Source organism: Emydura macquarii, unplaced genomic scaffold (assembly GCF_026122565.2).
Source record: "Emydura macquarii macquarii isolate MOO-44397 ecotype Brisbane River unplaced genomic scaffold, CSIRO-AGI_Emac_v2 contig_2948, whole genome shotgun sequence".
Classification (NCBI taxonomy): domain Eukaryota; kingdom Metazoa; phylum Chordata; order Testudines; family Chelidae; genus Emydura; species Emydura macquarii.
Genome location: NW_027133085.1, coordinates 3,146,231 through 3,163,850, shown reverse-complemented (window position 1 = coordinate 3,163,850; position 17,620 = coordinate 3,146,231). Strand labels below are relative to the sequence as shown.

At 38.5% G+C, this 17,620-nt stretch overlaps 1 protein-coding gene across 2 annotated transcripts in view; it reads right to left on the bottom strand.

Annotated features, from left to right (window-relative positions):
• The window catches only part of INVS (inversin), a 170,841-nt gene that overhangs the window by 85,078 nt on the left and 68,143 nt on the right, over nt 1–17,620 (bottom strand). For both annotated transcript variants that reach the window (XM_067569819.1, XM_067569818.1), the window contains exons 4-6: nt 12,319–12,492; nt 8,829–8,996; nt 3,845–4,025 (exon numbers count right to left, since the gene is read on the bottom strand). In XM_067569819.1, coding sequence (XP_067425920.1) covers nt 3,845–4,025; nt 8,829–8,996; nt 12,319–12,492 — 523 coding nt within the window. The remainder of the gene's footprint in view (nt 1–3,844; nt 4,026–8,828; nt 8,997–12,318; nt 12,493–17,620) is intronic.

Genomic DNA, 17,620 nt, shown 5'->3' with positions numbered 1-17,620 from the left:
TCCAAGGACACCTACAATTTGTAGCCTAAAATGTCTACTAGTTTTCCTTTAGAAATTTGTGGTTCTATCTGACTTTTCACTTTTCACAATTCTTTTCACTGAATTGTTTATTATACAGTTACGGTAGACCTATATTCTAACTGGAGTTGCAGTACCTCTTGCTCTTTGTTTAACAATTGTAGTTTCCTTTATTGGCACTTCTGTGCCTTCAGCTTCCCAAAGGGTCACGGGAATTAGATCTATTTAAAGTAGGCTGGCAGTGTATGAAGCCTTTCCTTATAATTTGGCACATACTGCTCATTCTTCCCCATAGTGAGAGTGAGAATAGAAACAGTGAGGTCAATTTTTTCTGCTTTTGTGTTTGTGCTGAAATACACGATGTTTTCCTTTATTTAGCCTGTATTTATTTATATTTGTAAGTGTATTTTTAGTTGTTGCTTCAGGAATCTAGTTTTGTAACTTATAAAATAATAAAACTGTACAGAGTTTTAATATACAACTTTATAACCTGGGTCTTGTGTACACTACAAATGTACCATAGAGCCCCATAGCATAGAGTAGATGCAACATAAATTGACAGGAGGAGTTTTTCTATTGGCATGGGAACATCACCACCCTGAATAACATTGGCTGTGCTGACAATCACTCTTCTTGGCATACTTGTGTCTACACTGGGGCTTTGGCGGCATAGTTATGTCAACAAGTGGGTGTGTTTTTTCACACTTCTGACCAACATAGCCATGGTGACAAAATTTTGTAGTGTAGATCTGGCCTTACAGAGAGCATGCGAGTCTCAGATTAGAGATGCTAATGGAATAAGCCTCCTGAACAATCAGTAACAGAAACATAAGAAAGGTAAAAAATCCAATGGTATTTTTTTCCTGGTTGAAGTGAGGGGTTTGGGAGGATAAAGGGAGTAGCATACATGAAAAATATCGCTCACTATCGCATGGAGACATGGGATGCCCACTTGCCCTCATAGAGGTTGACTAGGTCCTATTATTAGCAGAATTTTGCAAAGTTTCATGACAAGAAGTAATGCTTTTTTCACATTAAATGACTGGTATATCAGGGAGGACCAGCGACACCACTGTTTCTTCTGTTTGTTGCGCTCATTCACAAATAAAGCCATTTAGTACATTCACAGTTTCAGAGAACCTGGTACTCATCCACTGAGCACTGCTGCTACTCACAAGTTCCAGAATCAAAACAAATCAGTTCCTTTTTATGCTAAAGTTTTCATCATCATACTTATCACAAATGTAACACTTTGCAATTTCAAGTGAAGTACAAAGTTTAACTTACTAAGCTTTGAAAAACCTTTGTGAGGAAAGAAGAGCCAGCTCTAAAACACATACAATCAGTGATATGCATGATTATCTTCTCAGCTGGTGTAAACTGGCATAACTCCATTGACTTCAATACAGCTATGGTGATTTACACCTGCTGAGGATCTGGCCTATTGGTTCTACTGTTATTTGAGATCCTTAATGCTTCCCTATAGGAGGGTAGGGTGCCAGCTTCTTGTAAATGAGTGGTTCTTAGGCCCTTGCTCAAGAAACAGCCTCTTGATGGTGACAAACCTAACTATTGCTTTGTTTCTACCCTGTCTTTTGGGGGGCAAGGTTATTGAAAAGATGCTGGAGAGGCAACCCTCTGGAATCCATGGACATCTTTCATCCCTCTCAATCAACTTTTCGGCCACGATATAAAACACAGATTGCACTGATCTCATTTGGCTAATTATTTCATCTTAGCAATAGACAAATGTTAGGTGTCCACGCTGAAGCTTTTAGATACCTCAGCAGCCTTTGATCAAGAGGTTTTGTTAACTCAACCACAGACCATAGCAGTAGTGGCTGGTACTTTAATCATTTTGTCCCTTCCTCTTAAAGATCCAGGAGGGTGATGTTTGGTAACTGCTCATCTCGTTCAAGGGTTCTCTTGTACAGTGCTCTTCAGGGTTCTAGTCAGTCACCCCTCCAATTCAATGCTTATGTGGGTCTGCTTGGGGGGAGAGAGAGATTTTAGGGGGCGGTAAACAGATAACATACAGTTCTGTCTCTTTCATACAATCTGGGTGCTGTGATGTCTTTGCAAATTCCTGATTAAAATAGGAACTTAGATGAAGGTGAACAGACGCTCAATCCAGATAAGACTCCAGACAACTGGTGACAGGATCTAGATTTATTTGGCTCCCATTACTTTGACTAACTTACAATCTTTAATATCACGTCTGTGAAGAAGGAAAGGATTATTATCCCCATTTCACAGATGGATAACTTAAGCACAGAGAAACTAAGTGACTTGTCCAAGGTCTTAGAGGAAACTGGAAGTGGAGCAAGGAATTGAACCCAGATTTTCCTAGTACCAGGCTAGTGGCACTAACCAATGGAATATCCTTCCTCCACAGTGCTACTGCTTATAATTGCAGGGGTGCGCACACCCTTAGTCAATTAAGTTCACCATTTAGGGGATATTCTGGATCCCTGATAGCTCCTTGATTTAGTTGCCAGAAAGGTCATGCTCATCTATTTCACATGATGGTTACAAACAACTCTCTCTGATGTTGTTTTGTCACAGTTATCTATTATGCTGCTGTAATTATGTCTCATTTGTACTGCGCTAGTGCTTAGGGACATTAGCAGAGATCAGGGCCCCAATGTGCTAGGCCCTGTACAAACCTAGAATAAGAAACAGTCTCTGCCCTGAAAAGTTTACAATCTAAACAGACAATACAAATAAGAGGTGGAGGGATGGAACATAACATACATGCAGAGTGAAAAATATGATGGTTTTCAAATGTCATGTTGGTTTCACTTATTTGGAGGGGGAGGGGGCGATTTGTTGGGCTGGGATTAGCTAAACAGAAAGAGGGAGATGGGACACCAAAGGGAGAGGGCTAAGAAAAGAGAGGGAGCATGGAAAGAAGATGGAGTGAGGTTGAAGTAAAGAGTCTGTGAGGGAGGGGGTGGGAAAGAGCTGGAGCAAGCAGCCAATCAGCAGAGGAAAACAATGTCCAGAATAAAAACTGTGAAAAGTAGTTACTGATGACATCATCGGTGTCTGAAAGTCCCTCCTTCAGCTGCTTGTCTCTGCTCCTGCTGGCTGCGTGGCTCATCCTACCAATTACTTCCCCAAGACACAAGGCTCCAGATGCCTCCAAAGGTGGTAGTGGTGGGGGCTCTCCCCTAAAAACAGTTCTGCATCTGACTGTGATAAGTGAGAAAGGTAACCCCGTTTGGACCTTGTCTTCCTCCTACTGACCCCTCATGATGTAGCTGTACCTGCTGCAACTGCTTGTCTCTGTTCCTCTGGTCTGAGTCTCTGGGAAACTCCAGATGGGATTATTCTAATGGACTCAACATGGGATTACCCTTGAAGATCATTCTGAAGGTACAGCTGGTGCGGAATGAAGTGGCCCGCTTGCTCCAGTTGTACTAGCTTAGGAATCTTAAAACACAAGTGATCCAAACACTGCAATGGCTCCCTCTAAGCGTTGGGATGTAATTCCAGTTGTTGATATTGATCTTTAAAGTCTTGGTTAGTTTGAGTCCTGAGAAACTGTTTCTCCACATCCCATTTAAATTGAGAATATCTGATATGCTCTCAGTAACTGCTTTTAGATTTGAGTGCATGGTCTGCTGGTATAGGCCATTTTCAGTGGATGACCTCAGACTCTGGAGTTTGTTTCCCAATCAGTCTGTCAACCTGAGTACTATAATTATTCTACAAAGATTAGTTCGCATAGTGCCAGGCAGGAATTTAATAATAATAAGAGATAGGATAAAAAAACAGACAACTGCCCTTAAATAAGTTTTACATTCAGTGTTATTCAATTTACCCAGTAAAGCTGCCCAGTGAAGAGGTGTTCGAAAGAGGTTGTCATAAGATGTTACATTGCAGCCTTCATAAGAAGTCAGGACATCAACCACTGCCACATTCCCATCAGCAACTGCAAAATGAAGGGGAGTTCGTCCTTCGTAGTCCTGCCAGTTCAACAGAGATTCTGTGGGAGCAGCATCCTATTTAACAAAGACATCAGAAACACAAAAATATGTTATATGAGTTCAAACTCATATACTTAATGGATGGTGGAAAATGTCTCACAACAGACAAGGGTTGAAGTGTCAATTATCAGTACAGCAAGAACAGGATGATTTTATAACCAAGCACCTGTACTAAATCTGTAGGAACCTGCAAATATTTTTGCTGATGTTTTTGATATCTAATTCAAGCTTCTCTTGCAGTATTTCATCTTCAATTCACACCATTGGGTTTTGCCCTTGTCATGTACTGTGAACAGACCCGTACACAGGTCCCTAAACGACTAACTCAAGTATTTGTGGAAACCATAATTAGGTCTCCTCACAGTCTCTTTTTCTAGGCTTAACAAGCTGTGTAGATTTTTTTTTCCTCATAAGATACTCCTCTTTACCACAAATTAGTCTTGTTGTCCCCCAGACACTTTCTAAAATATGAAGGTCCATTTTTAAAGATACTATTCAACATGGTATTCCAAAGGAAACCTAAGAGCCTTTAAGTATTCTATTGTTTTTAACCACTGTAGTCCCATAAATACATGAGTTTCTAACTGTCTGAAGTTTGATCATTTAAAAAACTTTTAAAAATGTATCATGGTCAGCCAGTCTGACCAGCTGACAAAGGTTTCATTTGGTACAATAAGCAATATTGGATATTGAATTATGAGGTATGAAGAATTCTAAAAACATTGCTTGTAAAGACTTGACTTGTTTATCAGATTTTCTTAAAAATCTAATGTAAAATGTTTTAAACTACTGAATGAAGTATTGCAGATGTATGGCCTCTAGCTATATACTTCTGGAAAAAAACCAAGGTAGGTGCAATTGAACATTCTCTGCTAGCCATTCAGTATCAGTGCCAGACACAGCCTCTGAGCTGTCAATGTGTCCCATGCTCAACAAAGTGCAGGCCTTAAAATTCCACTTATCTTACAAAAAGGGAGTGCTTTTTTAAAAAAAGCCCGCTGAAATGATGTTATGAGCTGGGGAAAACCTTGTTATGGGTCAAGTTAAAATCTTACTGGGATTGATGGGTGTGAACACACCCTTCAATTAACATAACTGTAGGGATAAATTAATCACCAGTCTACACCTTAGACAAAAGGGTTATGTGAATCTGCCCAAGATTTCTGGATTGCGTGGGCAGAGGGGCTTTGCAGAGTATTGTTTTGGGTGAGAGAAAAAGAGGAGGTAGAGAGAGTGTGTGTAAAAAGGCAGAAAAAAAGAGAACCAGGGAGATAGACAACCAGGCGGAAGGAGCAGCTGAAAACATGCTGTATGACCCTGAAAGAAACCTGGGGAGAGGTTTTTGGGTAAAGGGTGAAGGCTGAACAAAATGTTCTTGGTGCTGTGAGCAAAAGAAGCTGTTACCTGCTATTTTATTTCTTCTGTGTTCAGAGACACAGGACTTTGTCCATTTTTTGTAAATAGGCAAAATTGCATCAAAGAAATACCTAAAATCAATTTCTCCTCTTAACTGGAACAATCTATTTGATTCTGAACATTTGATAAGCTGTTTGGGTTGAAAAGGGATAACAGTAACAAAATAGGAACTTGGTGTTACTCAGTGGAATTCAGCTTGCAGGGTAGGAAATCCCCTACGTCATAGGTGGGATATTAATGCAATGACTTAATTAAAATCTGGGGGCCAAATTCTGCTCTGTTTCACTTCTGAAAATTCAGAGTTTTTACACTGGTGTAACAGAGAAGAATTTTGCCATAACACATTAAGCAAGGATAACTTTTTTATAGTACAATGTGGGCTTTAGACCAGGGGAAATGGGAAATTATCAATTGAAAATACTGTACATAGCTGAATCCTACAATCTGAATGTGAAAGGGAAGCTCCAGTGAAAACTAGAAGACATTCTGATCACTGCATCTAGTAACAAAGACAAATAAGAGCCTGATCCAATTCCCATTAAATCACTGGGAGCCTTTGACTTCCCATTGGCTTCAACGGATATTGGAACAGGTCCTAAATCACCTACGTTTTCAAAATATTGAAAATATTAAATGCAAAAACTAGCAGTGCTTCAATGTTGAGAATGATAGATCAAGAGAAGAAAAGTTTGGAAATTCCAGAGATGTGGTTTATATTGCAATATTTACTCAACCATGTTGCACATCTTGTACATTTTATTGAATAAATTAAATAGTACAAATACATTTGGGATTACATTTAACCATATTTCACAGGGAAAACCTAGGTGAGTTAACACAGCAGTAGAAACCATAACTCTGGAATTTCCTCATTTTTGACTTATGATTTCTAGTAATATTAACTATTAGAATTTAACATTTGATTACTTTGTTTTAAAGCTTAATAGTCCTTTTTTGGATGTAATATTATAAGTAAATATTTAACTACCTATGCTATACTAAGTAATCACTATAAAAAGTTCTCAGTTTCATGCATTAGAAACATTAATTATAGGCTTTTAATTAGTAGATATTAGTTATCTGTGCCTTACTAGAAAAGAATGTAAAAACAAACAAGTAAAAAACCCCAAAAAAAGCAGTATCCAATACTAGTCTGTAAATTATCACTGGATATAGCCACAAAGTAGTTGTTAGGCACAACAGCTGGGTTAAATTTGACAGAGATTCTACCAACAAAGTTTAATCTAATTTAGTACATTAAAAGGAGTTGGAAAATAGAAATATTTCCTATTAACTAAGTACACAATTAGAACATAATGTTTTAATGCCAAACTGTTATAAACTTTAGAAAATAATGGAAGTATGGCTTACAGAGTTCTGCTACATTGCCCAATTGTTTTGACTTTGGCTCATTACAATGAACAAAGGTGGGAAATTTAGTCTCTTCTCTCACTCTGTTATTTTCTAGGTACAGTTGGTTGTCATTATGCTTATTGGATTGTTCAGCAGGTTGAATATATGGCAGAAAGATCAGAAAGTGATCCCACTTTTTGTATGAGAAATATTTTAAAGAGATAGCTCATTCAGAATGACAAAATGCATAGCAATGAATAACTTTTTCAATGAAAGCTTCAAAGTTTATTAGAGAAAAAATGTGTGCACAAACTAATATTATTGGGAACCAGAAGCTCATCATCCTGTCATCTCCAATTTATTCCTGCATTTTGGGAAGCTAAATAGGTCCTCATTTAAACCAGTGCTATCCCACTGTAAATAGATCCTCATTTAAATCAGTGCTATCCCCTTTCACTTTGCTTGCCCAGTGCTTATTGAGGGGTAATCAGTTGGAACTTATTAAGCAGTTGGTTGATGATACACAAAGTAGTACAGAATCTAGCTCATATGCTCAGCTGTGCTGGCTCTAGCAAGAGTAAACAATAGTAAAAACTTACTTTTAGCATTTTTAAACTAGGAAAACCTGGTTCTGAATGCAAACAAGGAACACATCTGTTGACTAAGAAGGAGCCACTTTTGTATAGTTACTTTTCACAGCAGCACCCAACCATGACCCTGATCTTGCACCACTGAAGTCAATAGAATCTTTGCCATTAACTTCAGTGGCAGGATCAGGCACTTCAGGAGACAGTCCATACTATGAAAAAGTTTGAGAATCTCTGTTTTATACAACTCCAACATTTTAAAATATAAAACTTTAAATCTGATTGTTCAACAGCACTCTCTCTACAGTACCAGACTTGGGATGGTTTTAAAAGGACTATTTTAAAGTTATCTTGTATTGTAAATAAACCGCAAAGTACAGAATATATTACAAATATCTTCAAAACCCAAATGCAATATCTGGAACAAAACCACGCTGAATATAATTTTGAAAACGTTATTATTATAAATGTCAGAAAATTACTATTTTATTAGTCTAAAATTTAAAAAGGCTAAATGTAAGATTATGAATGTGCTTTAGCAAATTGGGCTAAATTTCCACACGTGCAGATGAGTTCTCAACTTGCAAGGTCTTCTGAGGATAAAGACTAAGAGCCATTAGAGATAGCTCAGTGGATGTCTGCTTAGTGCAAAAACATCTTAAAGTAGACGACTGCTGTGATAATAAGGGAAAAATGCAATCTTGCCTTTCATACCCTTTCATATCAGTGAAGTTACTGGGGTTCCACAGATTGAAAGTCAAGGCAGAATTAGGACCTAACAATTTTGTATGACTTTGTGTAATCACTATAGTTTCTAACAGAGAGAGAGAGAGAGAGAGAGACTCTGAAACTGAAAAGGTCCAGAGAAGGAAAACATATACGTCAGCGAAGGACTATTTGATCTAGAAAGGTGGATTGCTGGAGGGGACTCTATAATTCTGAATAAACTGATCAAGGGCATGCTGAAAATTGATTAGGCATATCCTTGTACTCTCACCCATAACATAAAAAACTGGATTCACCCAGTGAAATTAAGTGGCAGTCAATCTGGAACCAATGAAAAGAAGCATATGCAACATATAAGGTAGTCTCCTAATGAAATTCACTGTGTAAGAGGTCACTGAGACAAATAATATGCCTGACTATTTAAGAGGGTAGATTTTACAGCCCCCAAAACATTTATAGTTATGTAAATAATCATATCATGCTTTTAGGCCATACATTTACTGTCCTTTGCGGTTCAGAAGGAATTTCTTTCAATCTTCAGCATAACACAGCTGCCTAGGTGCACTGTGAGGTATGTTCTGTTTCTTATAAAACAGTTATTGGACCCAAAGGATTTAGCATTACAAGGACCAGTGGAGTGATCCATCAAATTTTATACTTTCATGAAACTGAAAATATGTATATCAAGAGTACAGGAAAACAGATAGAAAGGATTGATTATAATAGATTTTCTTACCAGAATACATTTGACTGTGTGAATTGCACTTGGATCTTTGTGGTTAGCAGCCCAATGAAGTGGGATTTTGCCTTCAATATCAGGGATTCCAATATTAGAATCATGTTTTATAAGAAGTTTCACGTGCTCTGGGTTATTGTAGTATGCACTCCAGTGCAGAGCAGTTTGCTAGAACACAACATTCACAAATTTTACAAACACATATATTTTAAAAATTAAGTGGATACAGTTTCAAAATTAGTTTTGTGAAAAAAATACTTAGAACATATAAAAAGATATCTTAATACATTCTTGGAATCCATGAATCTATGAAGATAATTTTTCATAAGTTCTAAGTAACCTTTCTTAATGAGCTTTAATCAGGTTATATTTTTAAGAGTGTAGAGATTTACACTATTTACATCACTTTCGCAACATGAACTTTAATGTATCACAGACCTATAATAGGTCTCAGAATAATGTGTACAATATATGAGCCTAATCCTATTCCCATTAATATAATTTTCAATGGGAGTAAGTCTGAGCCCTCTATATCTAAAAAATAGTATTACTGATTACTAAAACTGGGTGCTTGTGTGCTATAAAATACTAAGTACCAGTACTTATCAGCTACAGTTATTACTGCAGTATGGTCATCTACAACACAGAACCTTGGCTGCTGTTATACTTCTATACACAAGAGCAAAACAATAATTAGAAGGATAGTTATATCCTCTTCTTCAACTGCTGACACTAGAAATTATCACAGAATTCTGGTATTAATTGCACCAATGCCATATAGAGGTAACATAACCTTCCTACTCCTACTTAACATTCCCATTCAGCTTTGGGAAATTGGCCCTTTTAAAGCATCAAGTAGATGTATTATTGGTTTGGACTTTTATCTATTTTTACTTCTGTGATCAATTTCTCTTAATCTGTCAAGATGAGGTTTTATATAGAATTCTTCTGTGACAGATGCAACACTTTTTGAATTAAGATATTGTTATTTTTAATTTTTAGAAATTCCAAATGTTTTAGTACTGGCAACATGAGACCTCCAGCAAGTCACTCATATTAAAGTCCTGCATGATAATGCAGCCTTTTACCCTGAATGTTACAGATAGTTGCTTAAAAAGCTGGTCATCCAGTTCTCCAATGAGTTTTGGTGGTCTGTGGCAGAACCTAGTACTCTATTTGAGCTTTATCTGTTAGGGCACTGATCCATTAGCATTCAAGATCATTTGCTTCCAAGTTGCCAATGACTCAGGCTATGTTTACACTGGTGGCGGCAAATTCGCCACTGCCAGATTGATCTTTCATGATCAATTGAGCGGTCAGTGAGACCCACTCAATCGATGAGGGAGTCGACTAAATAAGTCCACCCCCTCAACTAGCGTAGCGCTGAGCTCCGCGCAATGTGAACAGCGCGCAGAAGCAGTCGACGGGAGTTACGCAAACTACTCTGCGTGGTTTGTGTAACTCCCCATCGACTGCCGCCAAATTTCTTGGTAAGTGTGAACAAGCCCTCAGACAGGTAACAGTTTTGTTCACTTTCCCTCATACAAAGGAGTTTTGTTTACTCACTCATGACAAATATAGAGGGTGTATTTTTACTCCTCTTGCTCCTACCCAGGGATTATCTTTATTCCTGCCCTCCAAACACAGGTCTTTTGTTTACTCCCCACTACATGCAGGTTCAGTGTTTAGGAAGTGCAGATGGAATGCTCTATCCACAAACACTCCTAAAATGTACACCTTAAGATAGATTACTCCAGTCTATAGCAGCTGCATAATATCTTTATATATAAATCCATTCTAAGACAATGACCTGAGTAAACAAAACTCTGCCACTTGACTTTCTGTGTGACCTTGAGCAAATCAATCCACTATTGCATTAATTTAGAGGGAGCAAATGGGCCAAAGGTGTTAACATAGCCTAGTCACTGTCCAACATCAAATAGTGTTAAACAAGGTAAGGGGTTCGGTAGACAAAGACCTTAGCCTGCTTTGTATCCTGGCAAACACATCACTAGAAACCATTCTAACATTTTATTAAAGATAAAGGAAGGAAGGAAAAACAATTAAAGCATTTCATTTTAACAACATCCCTTCTTCCCTTTCGCTGGAGACAGTCTTTAGAAGAAAAATAACTTTTTTCGACAGTCCCTTATACAGTATAAAAGATGGTAATAACTGTGTTTTGGGGGAAAAAGAAATTAGTTGAGATGGGCTGGAGCTGTTGTTAAATTCCAATCCCATTTGACCCCGGGGGTGTTTAGGATTCAGTTTGAGCCAGTAGAGGTGGTAATGTCACCTGAGTACCAATCTCCAGCCCAGTGTAGTCAGGCTAACTCTCAGGATCAGGATGAAAAAGGCTTTGGGTCACAGGACCTGGAGGGGGCGGCAACCATGATGGTGAAGCCTGATCAAGTAGACAATTCTTCTCCTCAAAGTCTCTTTCTTTAAGAGCCCACAAATGGAATGTGGAGTGGAATAGCCCATCCTCTCATTATTTTGTCCACCAATTTAGGCCTCGTTTCCAACACACCAATTTTGGTTTACAGATTTCTGTTCCTCATTTTTCTTGTCTACCAAGCAAACAGCCCTTGAGTTATACCAGTAGACCTTTTAGTTTGGATTAAGTCTCTCTCTATCCTTTTCATATCTTTGCCCATCAACATTTGTTATTACAGGTTATTGTGACATCTAATGAAATTTCACTTTTGATAGTTGAGCTCACAATTAAGGTACTTTTGTAGACTCAAACCACTACCTCTTAGCTTCAGCTTTCCCATCAGCATAATGAAAGATGCTTATTCAGGGGTGTTCCTAGGATTAACACACCCAAAAAAATAATAGTTTTGACGTTCGTGAACCCTGATAAATGTCAATTGATTGTTAAAGGTACACATTTTTTTCTTTTGCCCTCCCCCACTTCATGCTGTCACTACAGGGCAGAGTTAAGGTTTCTGCTAATGGAGAATCTTTCAGTTTTGAAGAATACTGTGAGTGGGGAGGAAATGACCATTAATCCTCCCCAAATATTCACATTTAGGTTATGCACAAGATTTCAGTGAGTATTAACCATGTGGAAAGTTTGAAGAGTTTGAAGGTTGTCTGGGTACATTAAATGTGCACTTTCATACCTTAACAGGTTTGGATTTCTTTAAAATTAAACTGAACTGTGAATTCCCTGGGTTTATAATGTGTGGTTTGGGGATAATTACAGTATCTCAGTAATGTAGCTTATTCCAAGTAATTGACATGTATCCAGAACATTAAATCCATTTTTACATAAATACTATCTGGGAATAACAAATATATTTTAATGCTAGATCATTATTGTACCAAGCTTGTTTTGTGGAAGCAAAACAAAGGTTTCGGATACAGAAAACATATCTGCCAATGTAACAGAGATAACAGATGTGTTTCTTCCATATTTATCTGTTTTATTAATTGGAATTGCATTAAAACTGCCACAAGAATTGTCACTAAAGCAGTATCTTACCTTGTTTCTGTCCTGTGTATCCACTTCTCCTGGTGCCATGTATTTTAGCAACAAAGCTAAGCATTTGGGACTCTTGTGCCGGGTAGTTAAATGTAAAGGAGTCATTTCTTCTAAATCCTTTTGCATCCAGTTTGCTCTACGAGCAAGTAAAAGTTTCATGAAGCGATAATTTCCCTGGATAAGAAAAAATTATAACAGTAAGAAACTAGTTCTAGCAACTTAATCAAACCAAAAGATGGTAATATTTAAAGGCATCGTTGTATTATGGGGACAAAGCATTAGCAACCTGCTGTTGATGACCCACAGTACTTGAACCTGCGTGGGCAGAGCCCCCAGGGAACAGACACTTCCATTCTACCACTTAGTGGCATCTGTAACTTAGCCTCTCCATGTGATCCACAAACCACAGCAGGTGTACACTATATGAAGTTCTGTCCAAAAGTTCCAAACTGACAACTGCTTTGGAGGCTCCCAATTGGTCTCTTGACCCCATATAAGCCCACAGAGTGTTCCAGGAAGCATCCAGGCAACAATACAGATTCCCAATGAGCTACGATGACTGACTCTGCTCTCAAATTCCCAGCATCCACTTTGGTTCTGACTTGGATTCTCACTGTCACTCTGGACCCAGAACCCCAACACAAGTTATGACCTCTGGTTTTGACCTCAATCTGGAAATCTGATCTCAAGCAGCTCAAGCCCTGCCCCCTGTCCCAGGACCCTGAAAGTTTGCCTGGTCCAGCCATATCCCTATGCTGAAAGGCCATCCCTGTGGGAACATGTAGGCAGTGGGTCATCTCATGTCTGGCATGTCTCAAAGGGTACTAGAGATGCCTGAATGGTTTGACCATCCACAGAGGAACTCCTTGCATTGACAGCACAAGTGTTGCAACGCTCATTGGAAAGCCAGACCCAATAGGTACAGGCTACCCAGGCACATGAAGAAAATGCTGTGCTGCAGACTCATCTGGTGCAGTACACTCCTGAGAACCAGACCCTGCGTGAGCAGACTGCAAGGCTCCAAGGCAAAAATACTGCACTCCAAAAATATACTGCACCTTTACCCAACCTTCCCCCAACCTGAATGCTTCAACAGATACTGCCAGAAATTCAGAGGGTTTCTTAATCAATGTCAAGTGCAGTTCCTGCTCCACCCCAGTCCTAACCCACTGATCTAGCTAATGTAGGATTTGTAATTAGCCTCTTAAAGGGAGAGGCATTAAATGTCATTTCTTTCAGATAACTTTTGGATATTGAAAGCGATGTCATATGCATGCTGGTTCTGCTCTGTTGTAGTTTAGCTTTTATTATACCCTCAGCTAGAGCTATTGATAACTTGACGATTCACTGTCAGTTTTGGGGCCAAATTCTGGTTGCTCTCACACAGAGGGTAGAGGGTAAGAAGGTGCAGAAATCCTTTTTCTCCTGCTGAGGAAGCAGACAGAATCTTGTGCTTTACACTCAATGAGCCAATGGCCATAAGTAGAAGTGTTAGTGGCACTAAAAGCTCTTAACATCCTAAAGAGACCATGTTGCAGAGTGAGGAAGACACTGGGGGACACGTATGTTTCATCTGTAGAATTGGCAACTCTTGAGTGTATGCTCCAGCACACTTGGAAGCATGTTTCAGGAACAGGTGGCCTCCTGGAAATTCTAGGAATCAGCGGAATTGCCTCAAAACCAATTACTAAAAACTGACTTAAGGCTATCAGGCTTAGGACCCATAGTTCTAGTCTCTGTAGATCCCTTTGGACAAAAGCAATAGAATGGACACCACATCATGGAATGGGGTCAAATATGAAAAAGGAGATGATTTTCAAAGAGAGAGAGAAACAGTAAGAAATGACAAAGAGGTGGAAAATGTGTCAAACTGAAGAAATGACAAACAAATGGAAGAAGGAAAAACAAGAAAAAACAGACAATGTGTGTTAGTGAATTTGGTATCATTTGTGATTTTTTGTATTTCCTTGACAAACATCCTACATCTCTGTAAATGTGTGAGGAATAGATGAGATAACTAGCAATTTAACACTCTTGACACTGTGGATTAATCCTAAAAAAAAGTAGTGGAGCTCTATTTCTCAAGTCACTGAGCATGCTGGTGGAAGACTGGATGTTCCTCCCTCTACCCATCCTAATTTATAATTAAAATGTTTCAGTTTGGAAGAAACGGCAAAAATTCAATTCACAGACCCTCTCAAGAGTCCCATATCTCACTCTGGACATTTAAGTCTGGACTTGGCCAAACACTGGAGAAAAGATTGTAATGTAGGTGAGTGCTGGTACTGGGAGCGGATGAACTAGATGACAAATAAATCTTGTCCCTCTTTCATTTCCACTATACTATTATGTAGATTACAAAGGCTGATTTATGCCTTAAAATTATTTGCATACCAATAAATGTTTATTAGGCAGTAATACACTAATATAGTGATTTTGCTTCGTACTATTTCAGACTAACACTTATTGTAGGTTTTTTTCACTAGCACTTTTATGCATCATTGATTAAATGTGATGTGAAGGGCCACCAACAAGCCTTCAGCATTGCATTATCTCCACAGAGAGGATGCACTGAAGGACTGTTTGATCATGTTGGGGTGCTTATGTATCTCCAGCAGCTCATGGAAAGGATCCCTCCATTGGCAAAGTAAGCCATAAAGGGAGCAGGGTAGAGGTGGGCTGGGGGAGAGACTGTAGAGCCACATTTCATGTGGATCCACAGGCTCCAGTGCCAGTGGCACAGAGAAGCTACAGCTTGTATTCCCATAGGCCATAAGAGTGGCAGAGGGCAGAATGCACATCCTCAACTGCTCTGGACTTTATCTATGTATGTCCTGAACACTTGGGCTTTATGTGAACAGAGTGGATTCACCAAGGCACAAGTAAACCTCTTATGATTATTTTTCCTACTACAATATTTTACTTTAAAATAAAACTAACAAAATATCAGAGAAGATAAACTAAGGATGAGCTCAGACAAATCACTCCTTCCAACTCCTGGAGTTTACTGTCATTGACCCTGGCTTTTCAGTGAAAGCTTACAAAGAAGTTTGCCAAAAATCTCACCACAAAGCTGACAGAAAATGCAAACTGCTTCAAGTGCCAGAGCCAGCAAAGCTACTGAACTCTTACAATATTCACAGCAAGTTCAGTGAATGGTGGTGAGTCATTAGTTTCCATTCTTCTAGTGTGTGTCATGTGAAGCATGAGCTTAGGATTCTGCCCCTTCAATACACAGATATGCATCAGGGCACATTTTGAAATAGACATATGTAACAGTACAATCTTCGGGCAGCTAATAATCCACGTTAACACATCCAACTGACTTTATTCATGATGAATCTGGGAAGAGGACGGTGGTGGGGAAACTCTTATTACTGATGCCATCGTACTTTACAGATAAATAAATGTACAAAGAACTTTCATACTAAATTAAAAAGGAAAAACAACAACAATTATAACAGCCCATGCAGCGCCTGGGAATTAAACTGGGGGGGGAGATAACAGTAACCCCAGGTCTACACTACAGACCTATATATATTGGCGTAACTAAGTCACTTGGGGGTGTGAAAAATTCACACCCCTGAGCAACATAGTTATGCTGACCTAACCCTCCACATAGACAGCGCTATGTTGACAGAACAGCTTCTCTCGTTGACATAGCTACTGCCTCTTGGGGAGGTGGATTAACTACGCTGATGGGAGCTCTCCCGTTGGTGAAATAGTGTCTTCACTAGAGCACTACAGCGGTTCTGTATATGAAGATAAGCCCTAAGTAATGTGAAGAGAACCCTGTTCTTGGGGGAGAATAGTATTTTCCCTTTAGAAAAGGTTATGTAAGTTGTTTTGTTTCACATATCTTACTAGTTACATATTATTCTATGTGCACACAACATGAATTTCTTTCCTTGGTGGACAATTATGGAAGGCTTCACATAAGAAATGTGGGGGTTTCTTTGGAAGGATTTAACCGAGAGGGTGAAAGTTAGAAACTATTACACAGAAAAATAAAGAAAATGCATTATCGTTATTCCCACTCATTGCTCTACAGTCAGCTAATGAAAACACTCCTATTTTACATTATTGTACTTGCTGCCAGACATTTTCCTCACCACTCAGAGACCTACTGTTTATGTTATCCTATGGCATGCTGAGCCACTAACAAATCCCTCTCCCTAGGAAACAAAATCTGTAATAAAAGCCTTCTTTTCAAAGTATGAAAACCTCTACTACTGCCAAGGTTCTGATTCTTCCAAAGTATTTAAGGTTTTGTTGTTTTTTCTAATAATAATAATAAACATGGAGGAAAGACCTGACTTAAATGATTTCTGACTATCTCATAATTAATTTAGATGTGTTACTCTAATTTTTGTTGTTTTGTTTTACTAATGCCATTTGTGGATCTGTATTCCTTACAGTTTTTAGAAAAATCAAACCAATTTTATTAGTGACAAAGAAATAAATTTTCCACCTTTAATTCAAATGACTGCCTAACTCTATTAATAGACAATTTACTGTTGCCAGGTTTAATTTGTGTCTCCTTTGGTGGGAAAAAAGTACATTTAATCTGAAATACAGCTACTGGCATAAATCCTTCCTTTTTTTTTTTTTTTTTTTTAAAAGAAAAATTTGGGTAAGCACTCCTTACATATGTTACAGCACTTTCGAATGATTCTCTGCTTGTTCTTACACGTACAAAATGGATGCTACCAGAAGCTAGAGATTTCTGGGACAAAATTTTGTGTTTTATGAATTGAGAGCTTCAACCTGGTCTAGAGTCTGCAAATTGTGCTATTTGAACCTTTTCAAACTGCTTCTGGAATATGGTAAAAACACTGTGAGAAGAGAGGATTAACTAATGGTGCAGGAAACTTGACTATTTTAGCCAGACTCTGATTCCAATAATTTTTCATCATCTCTAATGCTCAAAGATTCTTTAATGTCCAATAATGGCTACACATTAATTTTTAGCATACAGCGATGAACTAAACTCCATGTGCAAACCATGGCACAGTTTCAGAGAAAGATCTTCCCTTCCAGATCACTCCTCACAGGAAAAGATGTGTGTGTGTGGGGGAACCTCTTATTCAATATCAATGAATCCATAGAAGTTCAGATATCCAAAAAGTCGGAAGAGGAAGCCAAAAAAACCAAGGTTTGCTTGTTAGTCATCTATAGTGGAATGGACACGAGCAAGCACTCAAAGAAGAAAACAAGGTTACTTACCAGTAACTGATGTTCTTTGAGATGTGTTGCTCATGTCCATTACACTATAGGTGTGTTCACACCTCCGTGCACGGTT